Source organism: Rhincodon typus, chromosome 31 (assembly GCF_021869965.1).
Source record: "Rhincodon typus isolate 14 chromosome 31, sRhiTyp1.1, whole genome shotgun sequence".
Lineage (NCBI taxonomy): Eukaryota > Metazoa > Chordata > Chondrichthyes > Orectolobiformes > Rhincodontidae > Rhincodon > Rhincodon typus.
The window spans coordinates 23162643-23179583 of record NC_063362.1 but is presented as its reverse complement, the minus strand read 5'-3'; the positions used below and the strand labels follow the sequence as shown (position 1 = coordinate 23179583).

General features: G+C 46.2%; 1 protein-coding gene across 2 annotated transcripts in view; it reads left to right on the top strand.

Annotated features, from left to right (window-relative positions):
* The window catches only part of kazna (kazrin, periplakin interacting protein a), a 439152-nt gene that overhangs the window by 396397 nt on the left and 25814 nt on the right, over positions 1 to 16941 (top strand). For both annotated transcript variants that reach the window (XM_048615197.1, XM_048615198.1), the window contains exons 6-7: positions 12159 to 12295; positions 13849 to 14019. In XM_048615197.1, the coding sequence (XP_048471154.1) occupies positions 12159 to 12295; positions 13849 to 14019 (308 nt within the window). The remainder of the gene's footprint in view (positions 1 to 12158; positions 12296 to 13848; positions 14020 to 16941) is intronic.

Genomic DNA, 16941 nt, shown 5'->3' with positions numbered 1-16941 from the left:
CTCTTTCTCTCAGCTCACCTCAAGTATGGTTACTTGGACTAGGCTTCCCATAGGAGAGTCAGTATGGCTTGGGGTGGATTTTGGGGAAGAGCTTTGAATATAAAACAGTTGTCACCGTGAGTGTTAAACCCAGTGGTAAATGACATGATGATATGAAGCACTGAGTGGCAAAAACAAAATTATTCATAGATCTTTTAGATTCATTAGCCTGAGTATTTATGAAGGTCCTAGATCCCTAATGACACACTGAATAGTGTACATATGTATTAGGATAATGAGTAGATTTTAAACTACTTGCAGAATGATTTTTTCTAATGGAGTCCCACAGTGTGGAGAGGAATGGGAATCTATCAAATAAAAATTTCATGAGCAAGATGCATTTTCATAGTTTGCAACATTTAATGTCTGCTTTCATAATGAAATTCAGCCACCATGCGGACAAATCGGTCTACCCCTGAAATCTGCAGACAGAATTATTCATGATAAATAAAGAGCTGATGTCTATCTCAACTTGAAATGCAGGAGCTGAGGCTGTCTCCTGTGAATGTGGAAGCAGGAGGTGGAGAGTTTGTACGCTTTAGCACTTTATCCCATCAAAACGTCTGCAAACACTTGACGTGAGTTATTTTAAGGACGGTGACTGTTGGTTATCTCAGCCATTCAGTGTCAACATCATCCCATAAATAAAGATGAGAGGAACAAATGTTTTAAACCTTTTTGTTTCATGAATGTATGTTGAAAAAGGAACATTCTTTTCAGCTGTCCTCTGAGAACGTACAAAAATGATGTGCAGGAGCAATACCATCTGGTCCATCAAGTGTGCCCCATACTCATTCAGAGATAGTAAGAACTGCCGATGCTGGAGTCTGAGATAACACGGCGTAGAGCTGGAGGAACACAGCAGGCCAGGCAGCATCAGAGGAGCAAGAAAGCTGATGTTTCGGGTCGGGACCCTTCTTCAGAAATGGCTGAAGAAAGGAAGAAGGGTCCCGACTCGAAATGTCGACTTTCCTGCTCCTCTGATGCTGCCTGGCCTGCTGTGTTCCAACAGCTCCACACTGTTATCTCTGCCCCGTATTCATGATGCCTGAGGCATCTCGACATAACCCAACTAACATCCTGTGAGGTACAAAAACAAGAGAGGCGGACATTAACCCGGGGCCTAAAAGGGATGAGATAAAATCACTGGGAATGATCCCTCTCACCCAGCATCCCTCACTCCCTTAAGCAATGGCTAAGCATCCAGCAGATTATATGGGCCATGAGTGTTAATGACCAGGAGGGGTCTAGTTCTGAGGCTAACTTTGTAGCCCAGCTAATCCCAGCTAGGCTGGAAAATGTGTTTTAGCTGTCATAGCCCAGTCCCTTTCAAGTTAGAAAGAGGAAAATTCAACTCCCACTTGCTGTTGAATGCTCCCTAATAGAGAGCGCAGTGCTTACAGATAGATCACCAGATTGGAACAGGTTTTGGAAACCACTTCATGCTTTAATAGTCTGAAAACCACTGTCTCATCTCCCACACAAGATGGGATCAAGTACAGGAATACTGTTGGAGCCCTTAGACAAGTCAGCACCTACGGGTGAGAAGGATGGGACTAAAAGGACACCAAAGGACAAGATTAACATCCTTGGCTTTCCTCAGTGCCAGCATCTCATTAGATTTCTGTTGTACCCAAATGTAAATATTCCAGCTTTGATTGAATGATTAAACATAATCACAGGACATTTAGAGGATCTAATACTGTAGTTAAAGGTATTGGCTGCTGTAACGCTGACTCACAGTGGCAGGAAAGTCGCAGATTGTGTCTTAACCATATACCTAGTGAACCAGTCAGCCAAGATAGTGTTTAGAATGGAGTTATTGACCTCTGACCTCTGCCTGCCTGGCCTTGGAAGGGGAACAAGTTAGCCTGCTCCTGGAGACTTTCAATCCCACTGGGTTTGGTATGAAGACCACCCAGTTTGTTCCATCAGAACACTATTACCTTATGACCCACTCCAATTATTCACCCCTTCTCCTACCCCAATGATTATCCAAGATATCCCAGTCTCCCTCAGGAGTTACAGAATGGGACTGCATCATCCAATCGGTTACAAAAACACAGGACCAATTGAATCTGAGGAAGTAAATGATTGGTTAAAGCACACAGAGAGAAACGTTGTGTTGTATTGGCAACACACCTTCCAGTTTTCAGCTTGATACTCTCATCAAATTCTAACCACTGTGAGTTCATTAATATCTCCAGGGCAAAGATTCGTCATATACGGGAACAATCCGGTGAACAATAAAACCCTCTCTGCTCCTATGATGCTGCTTGGCCTGCTGTGTTCATCCAGCCCTGCACCTTGTTGTCTCACTAAATGGAAGGAGGTTTGAGTCACTATTTGTAGCTGCCCAGTGAGATAGTGGTTTACATGATGCCTGGTGTAGACTTTGTACTGAATGATTACCCACTCAGTTTGCTTGTCTTGCAGTAAGAATAGAGTCGGGATTAATGGTTCAAGTTTGTTGAAATCAATTCCCAAACCTTTGAGACATAAACATTAAAAGTTCTTGCTTCAGTTAGTTTAGTTTTCCCTGAGCTCATTGGTATTGGAACGTTTGACAAATGGGAGGAAGTTAAAATGTAGCTAACCACCAATCATGGGTGGTCATAGTTTAGAGGTGATGCCAGAGTGGGTTTTGAGATTGGAATTAAAGTGGTGACTGCCCAGTCCCTTTCTGAACGAGGTAGAGTTTTTGTGTAATTGAAAGATACTCTTTGCTGAACAACTGGGAATTTCAAGGAGCAGCCAAGCGCAGTTTGGCTTGTGTGAATTTTTGGTAGGTCATATCCTGAATTAACATAGCAACACTCCTGTGCTCAACACCCTTGACCTATTCCATTTAGGGAAGACCTGTCATAAAATAGAACAGGTTGAATGTTTATCACAGATACTTGAAAAACAGCCAGATTTGCACATTCACCCATCAGGAGAGTGCCAGCTTCAGGAAGTATCCCGACTGAGATACGTGATGGGTAACTGATTAGTAAAACAGCCAGTTAAACAGCAAAGTAAGCCAGGCCGCCACTTTGGGAATGGTGGGGATCGGTGACGTTCTCTTTCTTAATTCTAGACTCCCTCCCAATCCATCCAGGCATGTACGGAGGACCTGTACGTCTGTCTGGGGTGTTGGCACCTCTGCCAATCACTGAGTGCCTGCGCTCCAAGCAGTTCATTTGCCTCATTGCATTGGGTATCAAATCACAGAGTAATGGAGATGTATAGCATGGAAACCGACCCTTCGGTCCAACTCGTCCATGACGACCACATATCCTTAACTAATTTAGTCCCATTTGCCAGCATTTGGCCCATATCCCTCTAAACCCTTCCTATTCATGTACCCATCCAGGTGCCTTCTAAATGTTGTAATTGTACCAGCCTCCACCACTTCCTCTGGCAGCCCACGCACCATCCACTACATGAAAAAGTTGCCCCTCAGGTCCTTTTCAAATCTTTCCCCTCTCACCTTAAACCTATGCCCCTCTAGTTTTGGACTCCCCCACCCTGGGAAAAAGACCATGGCTAGTCACCCTATCCACGCCCCTCATTATTTTATAAACCTCTAGAAGGTCACCCTCACAGCCTCAAACACTCTAGGGGAGAAAAGCCCCAGCCTATTCAGCCTCTCCCTATAGCTCAAACCCTCCAACCCTGGCAACATCCTTGTAAATCTTTTCTAAACCCTTTCAAGTTGAGCAACATCTTTCCTTTAGCAGGGAGACCAGAACTGAATGCAGTATTCCAGAAATCTGTGGAGTATCCTTATCCAGACCCAAACCTGTCTCCTCCAAAATCACCTTCTGTGACTGGCTCACTGCCCAGTGCCTATGTTTTTAAACTGTAACCATCAGATCAGTTTGAAAATAAAGTCCATACCGAAAGGGAGGCCAAGATGCCTTTCCAGGCCGACAGCTCCATGCAGGACATTTGCTGAAACTGAACTTGGTCTGGCTGAACTGGAGAGGGGCAAATATCAGCCCGAATTCCACCTTACAGTGCCTCTTGATCCTACTGGAATATACAGACGTGGGTAGCATCTGAAGAGAGGGTCAGGCATGGCGGTGCATCTCCTGCAGTCGAGCAACCTCCTGTATTAACGGTCTATGGGCACTGTACTGGAGATACTCAAACTCTACACAACAACAGCTGGTTGCCCTCAATCAGTATTCCCACTCGCATGCACGCTCCCGATGGGAAGAGCCAATAGTGAGGAGCAGGAATGTGGGCTGATTGACTTTCTTCCCTGGACCATGGGCATTCAGGCAAATAATAATCAGAATGGCTATCGAGTATGTGGCCAGAATAGAACTGGTAACCTCTAGGCCTGTATGAGCTATAATTAAACCAGGCAGTACCTTTCACCTGATGGATTCTCAAGAGATAAATTCTATACAAACCTCCCCTCAGTGAGGGATTTAGTTGGTGACCTTGCGCAGATAGATGGCCTTTAGCAGCTGGGACGTTGCACCAAAGTGCAGAAATCATCAGGAGGCCTTCATGATATTTGTGAAGAATAGTTTTGGTTAAAAGCGTAATAAATGAGGCAACAAATGTGCCGTTGAGTTGGCTACCAATGCAGAGCCATTCCTTTTAGGGGGACATAGTCTCTCAGGAACCTGGTGTGGTTAGTTCAGAGATGAATATTTACCTCAGGAAAGTTCAGAGAAAGCTCATCCTACTCTGCAGATATGTGGAGGATCGTTCTGGTTGACCCCTGCAGGACAAATATTAAACTGAAGTGAAAATCCTTTCACTAATTTTTTTCACATGGGAATAGGGTCACGCAGCCCTGCAACCTTTCCCTGCTGCCCGTCTTCTCTCAGACCCCTTCGGTGGACTTTGTCAGTACAAACTCTTCAGCCAACTTGGGTTAGTCTCTAGAACTCCCAACCCAAACTCCATTGCATGTCGATCTCTCTCTCTCCTCTTCAGGAAACCTCTTCCAGAACCTTTTCTTTGACCACCTGCCTTTGCTGACTGTGAACTTTCCCACCTAGAAAATATCTTTTTTTAGAATCCCAACAGTGTGGAAACAGGCCCTTCGGCCCAACAAGTCACACCGCCCCTCAGAGCATCCCTCATAACCCACCTAATCTATACATCCTTGGACACTATGGCCGTGCTAAATTGCCCGATCTACTTAACTTGCACATCTTTGGACTGTGGGAGGAAGCTGGAGCACCCAGAGGAAACCCACACAGACTTGGGGAGAATGTGCAAACTTGAATTGAATTCAAATTGATGCAAAACCCTAGCTGGATTTGAGCTGGCATGAGGGACTCAGTGGTTAGCACTGCTGCCTCACAGCACCAGGGTCCTAGGTTCAATTCCAGTCTCGGGCAACTGTCTGTGTGGAGTTTGCACGTTCTCCTTGTGTCTGTGTGGGTTTCTTCCCACGGTCCAAAGATGTGCAGGTTAGGTGGATTGACCATGGGGAAATTACCCATAGTGTGCACACTAGGTGGGTTAGCTGTGGGAAATGTATGGTTACGGAGGTGGTGGGTCTGGGTGGGATACTCTTGGGAGGGTTAGTGTGACTGAATGGCCTCTATCTACACTGTACTGGTTCTATGATATGCTGTAGCTAAAGTGGCCTCCTACAACAGGCTTTTTGAGCCAGTTTAGCCTTTTGAGTGAAGGTCACTAAGTGGATCCTTTTATTTAATCTTGGGTCAGTGACTGGACATTGAGCTGGATCTTGTGTCTCATGTATACTTGTGGCGAGAGGTAATTCCGTGTCACAAATGGACTGAGCAGCTTAGACTGCTGACGATTGAAGTGGCAATATCAGGAAACCGGTCTAGGGACCCAGCCAATTCTTAGCCTGCATCATGAAGTGAACGTGGACTGGTGGGATTCGATAATCAGCTGTCAGCAAAAGCCACTGATATCATGGTTATGTTAGAGCACTGTTTAATGAGGTTCCTGGTGTCAGGTCAATTCTACTCAAAGTGATTGCAGTTTTGCACAGCGATTGATGGCTGTTGCCAGGGCTGTGTCACCATGGCGATATGAAGTGGTTGAAATGAACGATTTTCAGCTTGACCTGCCCACCCTTCACATCACGTTATAGAGAGTGGGGGTAGGGAGCTACTGCTGAAACCTTTCTCCATCCGTTTCTACTCTCAATCTGAAGGAGCAGCACGGTGGCTCAGTGGTTAGCACTGCTGCCTCACAGCGCCAGGGAGCTGGGTTCAGTTCTAGCCTCGGACAACTGTCTGTGTGGAGTTTGCACATTCTCCCTGTGTCTGTGTGGGTTTCCTCCGGGTGCTCCAGTTTCCTCCCACAGTCCAGAGATATGTAGGTTAAGTTTTTTTTGCATGGGAAATGCAGGGTTATAGGGTAGGGGCAGCAGGTCTGGATGGGACGCTGTTCAGAGGGTCAGTGTACACTCAATGGGCCAAGTGGCCTGCTTCTGCACTGTAGGGATTCTAATCTGTGAGATGAGGATCGCTCAGTTGCTGTTTGGAAGCGGAAGAGAGCGCTGTCTGTCCAGCCCAGTGGTCAGCGTGTTTATTGTCTGCTCGGGTGTGGGAGCGTTGGTTTTCTGTGATGGTCTCACCAGCTGGTGAGAGAGGATAATGAGACTTACACCCACAGGTTCATCCTAGATATTAAACCACACACCAACATCGAGAAGACCATAGCTTCACCTTTTGAGCATGTGACCTTCAACAGTGAGAGGTTCATATGCTCATGTCTCATAATGAGATACCAACACGCCCATCCTCACACTCAGACATCTAGGGACCCATTCCCATGCAGGTGGCTTCGAGCTGCTCGAAAAGGTTCGCTCAGTCCACGTTCCAGATTGCTCAAGCCTGGAGAGGGTGTGGGTCCAGGCCGTGTGGGGTTTAGCATTGCGGGTGGGGGAGTCTGTCCTGCCTGCCTTTCATTTGGCCTGACCCCAGCTTGCTGTGGGCATGAGCCCAGCTCGAATCGTCTGTCCACAGCAGGAAGCCATGCCCCGCAGCCTTGCCCCATAACCCACTGCCATTCCCTGGGTGTGTGGCTGCATTGTTGTGCTTCATTACCCAATTTATTCAATATTTGTTGGCTTCCATGTAACTGAAACCGACACTCCCCATTACTGCTCTGGTTAATGTTAGGGATTTCATTGAGCTGTTTATAAAATTGGCTGTTTTGCAGGGTAACCAGTCCTTGCCTGCCATGCTGGCCCACTATGTTGCAGTTCAGGGTAATTTGTGCCTTTGGGTCCTCCAGTGCAATGGCATGCTCTAATCACTGCATTGCTTCCAGTCGAGGCTGGTTTCACTCGTGGCTTTTAGTCCCCTCTGCAGGCTGGATTCAAACCCCAAGCCTGTGGTGGAGGGGTGTAAGGGTGAACCATGAAAAGGGTATTGTGCTACAGGGCTCTGCCACCTGGTGGCAATGTGTGAATGACCGTTCCAAAAAGCACCTTGGCTAACCTTGGTCACACACTAGCAAGCACAGGGTTTGTCAGACCTCTTCAATGAGAAACCTTTAGATGTTAGTACTATACTGTGCTGATAGACGTCGCCCTGGTCCGCTGAGCTATAACCAGGCCTCCAATTAATCCTAACATCGTAGATTTGAGCCTGCACTAGTTAACAATGAGGGATGCACATCTCTGTTCAGGTGTGGGAGCTGCACGTCCCTGAGAATGGAGCAGGTAGCTTTCTGCTGGAGTGCCTCGGGCTGATTTCTGTTTAGAAAGAGCACCGAAAGCAGACTGGGGGGAAAATATCAAATGGGAAAGTTTCCCCTCTCGTGGGGAAGCTCCTATGCAAGCCACGATTTGGACCCTTTTCCCACTGGGGATTGCTAGCGACCCCCAGGGAGCCCCTTGTCATTCTGGAGCTGCCCTGTGCTGCGCAGCAGAGATCTTGAGACAGGCCTGGTTATTGTCCTGTGATGCCCGATGAATTCTAAAAGAGAAACGGTTGCCTCAGAGAGTCGAGCTGTTGGCCTGGCAGCTCGCTGTCTCCGACTTCGTAATTATCAGGGTCGTGGGGATGGGTGGGTGGAGAGACGGTTGAATTTTCATGCTCAGATGAGCTAACACTGACCAGCTAAACTGGCTGGAGTCTTTCCTTGCTTATTGAGGTGTATGAATCACCGGTCTTTTGGATTTCCTTCACTTGCTTTCTCCCTTTCCTGCCTATTCCCTGTGTCCACCCCTCTCTGCTGTCTACCTTCAGCCAGGCCAGGTGGAGGGAGGAGTCATAGAATCCCTACGGTGTGGGAACATGCCCTTCAGCCCAACAAGTCCACACCAACCCTCAGAGCATCCCACCCAGACCCATCCCCTTATAACCCACCTAATCTCTACATCCCTGAACACTATGGGCAATTTTCCATGGCCAATTCACCTCGCCTGCACATCTTTGGACTGTGGGAGGAAACCGGAGAACATAGCTATGTGTTTCAAATTACCTTGTGTGCAGGAAACCACGTGCCAGGGACGTGTGATTAGTTTCTGACAGGCCGCGGGTAACCAAGACTCAGGAGTGCAGACCAAGTGAACACGTCTGAAAGGTTTGTCATAAAGCAGACAGTCTGTGACTTGAACAGTGCAATGGGAAGGTACACAGATGGTTTTATCCAGACTATTTCACACGAAGGGCCAGATCCTGGCTTGTCGAAGCAGTGTAACACGAATGATTGGGAAGGGGGGGAGAGTTCCTATTTGGTGAATGAACTATTTGGGGATAATAAGGGAGCAGGCAGGAATATCTGAACCAGCTTCGCTGTTGGCCACATGGATACCTACTGAGCAGCTGGAAGGCCACATGTAAAATATTCAGTCCTGTTCCCACTGATGTTTGACTTTCCTCAAGCTGCTCGTTGCCAACTGGTCTTCAATTTGATGGTGCGACAGCATTGCGCCAAACAGCCCTTTGCAATCCAAGCAACCCTCAGTGGGAAAGACAGTCCCAACTTTTAATGGAAAAGTGGCGTAAGCATAAGAAGTAAAGGAAATCATAGAATCCCTAAAGTGTGGGAGCAGGCTATTTGGCCCATCAAGTCCACACTGACCCTCTGAAGAGTATCCCACCCAGGACTACTCCCTACCCTATCCCTGTAACCCAGCATCTCCCATGGCTAATCCACCTAAACTGCATATCTTTGGGCTGTGGGAGGAAACCAGAGCACCCAGAGGAAACCCACACAGACACGGGGAGAATGTGTAAACTCCACACAGACAGTTACCCGAGGCTAGAGTCGAACCCAGATCCCTGGTGCTGTGAGACTGCAGTGCTAACCATTGCACTGCCATGCCACCCAAAAGGTGCAGAGCTTTGGGAAAAGAACAGGGAAATGGGAATTTGTTCCAAATTGCTCCTGTTGAGTTCCAGCAGGTACAGGATGGGCCAAATGGCTTCCTGTGATCAACATTACTGCTGGTTTTTGTTTTCTCTTGTGCAGACCTCAAATGTCCATGTGTGGCAGCAACTTCTGGAACCTGAGGTCAACCTGAGGTTGAGAATGCAAACCCGAGGGGTGTCCCCCCGGCTTAGAGAGAACATTGCGTGTAATACATCCCTTATACCCTCTCTCATTCTGTAGCTGATTCAGTGCACTTCTTACTGAGTCTGTGAGCATGTGTTGGGAAGGATTTTATTAAGCTGGAGAAGGTTCAGAAGAGATTTACCAGGATGTTGGTCGGTGTGGAAGGTTTGAGTTATAAAGAATGGCTGGATAGGCCGGGACTTTTTTCGCTGGAGCATAGGAGGTCGAGAGATGACTTTATAGAGGTTTGTAAAATCATGAGGGGTATAGGTAAGGTTAAGGGTAGGTGTCTTTTCCCTAGGGTGGGGGATTTCAAGACTAGGGGACATACTTTTAAGGCGAGAGGAGAGAGATTTAAAAAAGACATGAGGGGCAAACCTTATATACAGAGGGTGGTTCGCGTGTGCAGTGAACTTCCTGAGAAAGTGGTGGATGTGGGTACAATTACAACGTTTAAAAGACATTTGGATAAGTACATGAAGTGGAAAGGTTTGAAAGAATATAGGCCAGGAGCAGGCAGGTGGGACTAGTTTAGTTTGGGATTATGTTCGGCATAAACTGTTTGGACTGAAGGATCTGTTTCCGTGCTTTATGACTCTATCACTTTGTTTGTCCATGTGGATTTTTATAACCGAGGTTGGAGGGGTCAATATTTCCTTTTCTAGTCCCAATCCTCCATTAGTCCCTACAAATTTTACATTTATCCAGTTTGGTGATATGACCAATGCTGTGGGTCTCTGACTGTGTCAGGTTCAGTGTTAAGAAAAAGTCAACCAGGGTATTTATGCACTAACAAAAAACTGCTTTATTACCAAAGCCAGCTTACTCAAACAAAGATACACAGATCATTGTCAGACAGCTTGGATTATGCAATTATGTCTAATGTGCACATGTCTGAGGTGAAACAAAAAAGAAGGAAACCTGTGCTAGTGTTAGCTTTAAAGTATTTTGGTCAAGTATTAGTTAAATTCTTTTCACATGAATTTACACAGATTGCCCAAAATCTGGTTCTGCTTTCAAAGTGATTCTGCACTGACATGGTGTTGATGCTGGTGTGCCTTCCTGGTATAAGTGTAGCTGATTGAAATCCCCCTGGGTCCAGGTGATGGGTTAGCTTCTAACAATCCCTCTCCAGGAATCTTCCCTGAGTGGTAAAGGGGTCCTCTGGTGGGTTTCAGTGCTCTCACTTCGGTGAAAGGCATTGCAGAAGGAGAGAAATGGGCTCCTGCTCTTCAGGCTGGACAAATGCTTACTCTCCCTCAGTTCAGAAATCTGTGCTGTAGCTTTCTGCAGTCTTTCTCCATTTAAATAATATTCAGCTCTTCTGTTCTTCCTGCCAAAGTACATAACCTCACATTTCCCCCACATTGTGCTCCATCTGCCAAATTTCTGCCCAGTCACTTTATATCTGTGTCCCTCTGTAGAGTCTTTGTGTCATCCTCACCACTTGCCTTCCCACTTATTTTTGAGTCATCTGCAGAGTTGGCTATAATATCTTTACTTTCATCATCCAAGTCATTGATATAAATAATTGTAGCCCCAACATTGATCCCTGTGACACTCCACTAATTTCAGTTGCCATCTTGAAAATGACTGATTTATCTCAATTTTCTGCCTCCTATTAGTTACCCCTTCCTCTATTTATGCTCATATACTGCCCCATGGACCATGGGCTCTTATCTTATTAAGCATTCTTATGCGTAGTACTTTTAAATTTCCACACGGTGTTTGATAATCTATATACATTGCATCGACTGGTTTCCCTTTATCTATCCTGTTTGCTATCCTCTCAAAAGAGCTGCTGTACTCAGTGCTTTTGTTTGTAAGTTCAAGATATATTCATACAGCTTTGCATATTAGGGGGAAGGCGATGGCCTAGTGATATTATTGCTGGACTGTTAATTTAGAGACCCAGATAATGTTCTGGGGACCAGGGTTCAAATCCCACCATAGCAGATGGTGGAATTTAAATATCTGGAATTAAGAGTCTAATGATGACCATAAATCCATTGTTAATTGTTGGAAAAACCCATCTGGTTCACTAATGTCCTTGAGGGAAGAAAACTGCCATCCTTACCTGGTCTGGCCTACATGTGACTCCAGACCCACAGCAATGTGGTTGACTCTGAACTGCCCTCTGGGCAATTAGGGATGGGCAATAAATGCTGTCTAGCCAGCGATGCCCTCATCCCGTGAATGAATATTTAAAAAATTTTTGAAAACTAATAATGATGGAAATAATATCATAACAGCTTGTGTGGGGAACTTTATTCCTGCTTTAAACCTATCCCGTTCAATGAAGATGCAGGGGTTTCAGCTCAGTCACTGTCTTGCAATTCTCAAAAACAGGCCCCACTAAAATCACTGCAGCAAAAAAATTGACTGGGTTGCAAATTGACCATCCTCCCTCAATAACCTGGCCTCACACCCATGCCGTTTTTGTCTTCCTTATCCATGTGTTTTTCTTTTCTCTCTGTACTCGCGTACTGAAGACTGGCCGAACAAGCAGCGTGCTTGTAGGTCCCGGTCAGTCGCGTGGCCCTGAGCCTCCCTGTATAACTACCCTTGGTGTTGGTCACAGCACAAACCTGACTGCCCCCTTTTCTCTCCTTCAATAGCCATGAAGACAGACCGTAAACGTTTAAAAGCAGAGAAGGCTGACCTGGTAAACCAAATGCAGCAGCTGTACGCCACGTTAGAGAGCCGGGAGGAGCAACTGCGAGATTTCATTAGAAATTATGAGCAGCACAGAAAGGTAAGAAAAGAAAACAAGAATGTGGGAAGACACACCAGATACAGGGGAAAAAGGCGAGTTTTGTATCCGCCATGTATCTCCATATCCGCCACGTATCTCCACATCCGCCATGTATCTCGATATCCTAATAAAACGTACATTTAACAATAAATCGTGACGGTAAAACCTGAATCTAAATCTTAAAAAATCATAGGGGATTGACCACCCACCATGTATCTCCATATTATCTTACATTCTGTGCAGCTTGCTTTGTTGCGCGTGAGCAGGAATGTTAGTTTGTGGGTGACCTGTTTGTTTCATGGTGTGATGTGTTGTCCATATGTGTTTTTGAGGGAATGTTTGTCATCAGCGAGGTGTTGGTAGGGGGTGTTGGGGGTGCGGACTGTTCCACACTGGGGCCTTTCACCCTCATTGGCCTTGTCTCACATGCAGCCTGGGGTTGAAAATCCTACCTGTCTCCAGTCAGTACGGGCCTAATCCATTTTTGAGGAACCATCTGCTCTGTCCCTACTGAGAATATAGATTCACAACTCAAAACTCTTTTTTCTGTTTTTACCAACTGGCATTTAATGAAACTGAAGTGGCAGGTAAAAATGGAAGCTGTACTGATTCAGAGACACTTTCCTCAGGTTGGGGTTGAGGAAGAGCTGTAAGGAGCTTTACCCTGTATCAGTCCATGCTGTTTTTTTGTTATTGACAAGCTCTGCATACTGATTGGGAGCCTATTGTAGAAAAATGTGCTCTTCCTGATATTAACATCCCTCCACTTTGATGAGAGAGAGCTGTAATTCTGTTTAACAACGTCAACTAGAAAAATAGGCTTTCAAAATAGCCTCATTAGATGGCAGTGAAGACTTTGAAAATCAGAGTTGACCTGAGAATCGATGATTCTCCTCAGTCTGACGTGAATAATGATTTTACCCAAAGAAGCAAGCACTGGTCCAATATCATCAGTCTTGCATGCTGGAACAGAATAACAATACATCTACATCACCACTTCTCCACTTTCTATTTCTCATTCTGTATGTCTCTCTCCCTCTTTCTTTCTGTCTGTCATCCTCTCTCTCTCTTTTCCCCTCCCCCTCTGCTCTCTTTCTCTCTCTTTCTTTTCTCTCTCTGTCTTTTCCCCTCACAGTGAAAATAAATTCAATACTTTTGAGCTGTTTGCAAGTTCTCATGCTCCCTGTCTCTCTCTTTTCCTTCTCTTTCTCGTTCTGTCCATCCAAAATATAAAATCAGCATATTTCGAATGCTGAAAATCGAATACAAACAGAAGATGCAGGAAGTACTCAGCAGCTGCAGAGAGGGAAACAGTTAACATTTCAGGGTGAAGTATTTTTGTTGGAGGATGCCCATTCCCCTCTACTATGTGCCAGGCCCACAGTATCGTAGGGGGCTTCGTTTCCAATCTGTACCAGTAGAAGTTGATGCTCAGAGGAGTTTTAATTATTGCACAATTTATTCTGTAGTTCAGTCCTTCCTCTCTGGTTTCCACCCATCCTTTTCTTAAAAGAAAGACAAAATCCACCGACTCGTTTTCCACTTTTCTGCAGGAGAGCGAAGATGCAGTGAAGGTTTTGGCGAAAGAGAGAGACTCACTCGAGCGAGAGAAGTGGGAGCTGCGCAGACAAGCCAAGGAGGCGACAGATCATGTGACTGCACTCCAGTCGCAGCTGGACCTGAAAGAAAACAGGATTAAGGAACTGGAGGCAGAGTTGGCCATGGTAAGTGGTGGGATGGAGAGTCCCCTGGTGTTATATCAGATGCAGGCTCTTACTAACACAGCCCTTTGAAATTCATGGGGAGCCCTGTGGCCAGGTGGACCAATGGGGGAGGGAGCTGGACCTTCTCCAAAGGCATTATTGAATGTTGCCCATTTCCTAATAATCTCAATGTGGTCGCACTTTGTAACTGGAGTTCCTTCTGGCTCAGAACGGGAGTCTAGACTGGCCTCAGTTAGTAGGTCACTGTCTGTAATTCATGTAACGTTTGGAATTGTGTTACTTTCTCATCCTTTGATATGGATGGCTGAGCAGTCGGTTACAGTCCAGCGTTGGACATGGAGTTAGGGACTCAATATAGCGATGCATTCTCGCCATCTGTATTTGTCTGCATTGTTACTCGTGTGTGTTTTCTTTAGCCTGCTGTGTGTCATTTTGTTATTGGTGTACACAGTGAGTGATGGCACGCACACTGTGTAACTTCAGAGACTCCTCTCCCCTCTCGGTTTGCCCAGCTGGCATTTCGTGTTGTGTCAGTTTCACGAAGAGTGCACAGACAGTTCTTCCCTGCTTTCAAATCTAAAGGCGTGGATTTCTCTGTTGTAAACAGCGTTCTTGCAAGTCCCTTGGGTTTTAACTCAGGTCAGCAAGGATTTTGGTTGAAGGAAACGAAGCTGTGAAAGTCGGTCCATCACATTGACAGCCAATGATACATCGCGCTGTGGGACTTTTGAAAGGGACGGATACCCCACTAGAAAGGAACGAGCTGCCCTTGTTGTTATTCTTCACCTCTGGTGTAGCAGGAGCTCAGGAGCAGGAGAACGGGCTGGAGATTGAAGCTTAAGGGCAGGTTTACTGTTGTTCACAACTCGGGTCCGCTTCCTTCACTGCCCCTAGCTGTTCATTGCTCCCTGCATGCAGCAATCTTCTCATTTTACAAAAAACAGCACACAAAATGGAACTGTTGTAGGTAAGGATGCTTTTTTAGCAGCATAGACTCAATGGGCCAATTCTGTGTCTATGGACAGCAATGCTGCACAGAATGAGGCCATTCAGCCCATTGTACCTGTGTTAGCTCTTAGTTCGAGCTATCCAGCTTGTCCAACTCCATTGCTGTTTCTCCGTACCCTTGAAATCATCACCCTTTTAATCAGCTCCCTTCCGAAAGTCCCCATTTGACAGTGTCTGGGCCCCTGTGCATCTCACTGGAGACAGAAAGAAACAGAGAGGAAAAATAAACTGTGGAGGAGCATGCAACAGCTTGGATCCCAATGGTGCTTTTCACACTGATCTGAAGAACAGGTTTATAAAATGTAGGGTGTGTGGAAACGTGTAAAGTGAGTGTGCAGGGCCCCGATTAGGAATATCTCCAATGCATTTGTGGGAAGTAGGCATCATCAGAAGGCTAACTTTTCTTGTCATCCTTTATGTTGCCTTCCTGAACTACTGCAATCTGTGGGATGTGGGTACATTATGGTGCTGTTCAATAGGGAATTCCAGGGACAGTGAGGAAATAATGATATATTTCCAAGTCAGGATGATGTGGGGCTTGGAGAGGAACTTGCTGGTGGTGTTGTTCCCATTTGCTTGCTTGCCTTGTCCTATTAGACGATCGAGGACAGGGCTCTGGAAGATGCTGTTGAGGAAGTGGCTGTTTGGTAGGAGAGAGAACAATAGATTGATATTTAAATGGTGGCAGATTGGGAAGGGTAGTGTATAAAGGGCCCTGAGGATCCCTTGAACACCAGACAATGAAAGCAAGCGTGCAAGTTCAGGAGACACTTTGGAAGGTAAATGGCTATTTTGGGCTTCATTGCAAGAGGGTTTGAGTACAGGAGCAAGGATATCTTATTGTAGCTGTCCAGGTCTTGGTGAAACCACACCTGGAACACTGCGCACAGTTTGCTCCCCATATCCAGGGAGGGATATACTTGCCATTGCAAGGAGTACAGGTAAAAGTTCCCCAGGCTGACTCCTGAGATGGCAGGTTTGTTGTATCAGGAGGGATTGGACCGACTGGGGACTTGTATTCACTGGAGCTTAGGAAAATGAGACAGAATCTCATTGAAATCCATCACATTTGGGTAAAGTTGGGCCAAAGTTCCCATGTAACCACGCTCAGAGGTTTTGTACTCCCACTCCAACCTGGTTTGTCCACACAGGAGGTAGGGGGCTGGACAGACTGGCCAAGGTGATGCTCCCGCTAGCTGCATGGCTCCAGAACAAGGCAGGGCGGGGAGAGGCAATCTCTGGAGTGAGAGGAGGAGGTTGGTGGGACTGTGGGATCCTCTACCACTCAAGGCCAAGTCACTGAATATGTTTTATGAAAGAAATTGATATCCAGAGGTTTCTGGGGATACAGGGAGGAAACAGTAGTATGGTGATGAGATAGAGGATCAGCCATGATTATGTTGAATGGCGGAGTAGACTCAATGGGCTGAATGGCGTAATCCTCTATCTTCTAGGATGTGTTTGAGCTATTGCAGTGCATCATGGAGATGGTATACACTGGAGCCACTGTGTGCTGTTGGTGGAAGAGGTAAATATTGAAAGTGTTAGGTAGCTCCGACATTGGGCCAGAGTTGTACAGTGTTATGATCTGTGAATGTAACATCACTTGAGGAGCTGTGTCCAAGGTTCTATCAACAGACAGACGATGGGATTGAGGTGTCCAGCTGGCATCAATTGGCATTCTCTTCAGTTCCTTCATTTTGATGTGCGTCAGAGATGGAGAATGTTGGGTGAGGATGTGGTTCCCTATCAAAGGGATTTAGGGTAAACAGCTGCCTCACCTGTTTGTCTTAGGATTGTGGGCCCTGTTTACTAAGGAGCGAATTCCTGGGACACTGAGGCCTGTTTACTAAGGAGAGAATTCCTGGGACACTGGGGCCTGTTTACTAAGAAGTGAATTCCTGGGACACTGGG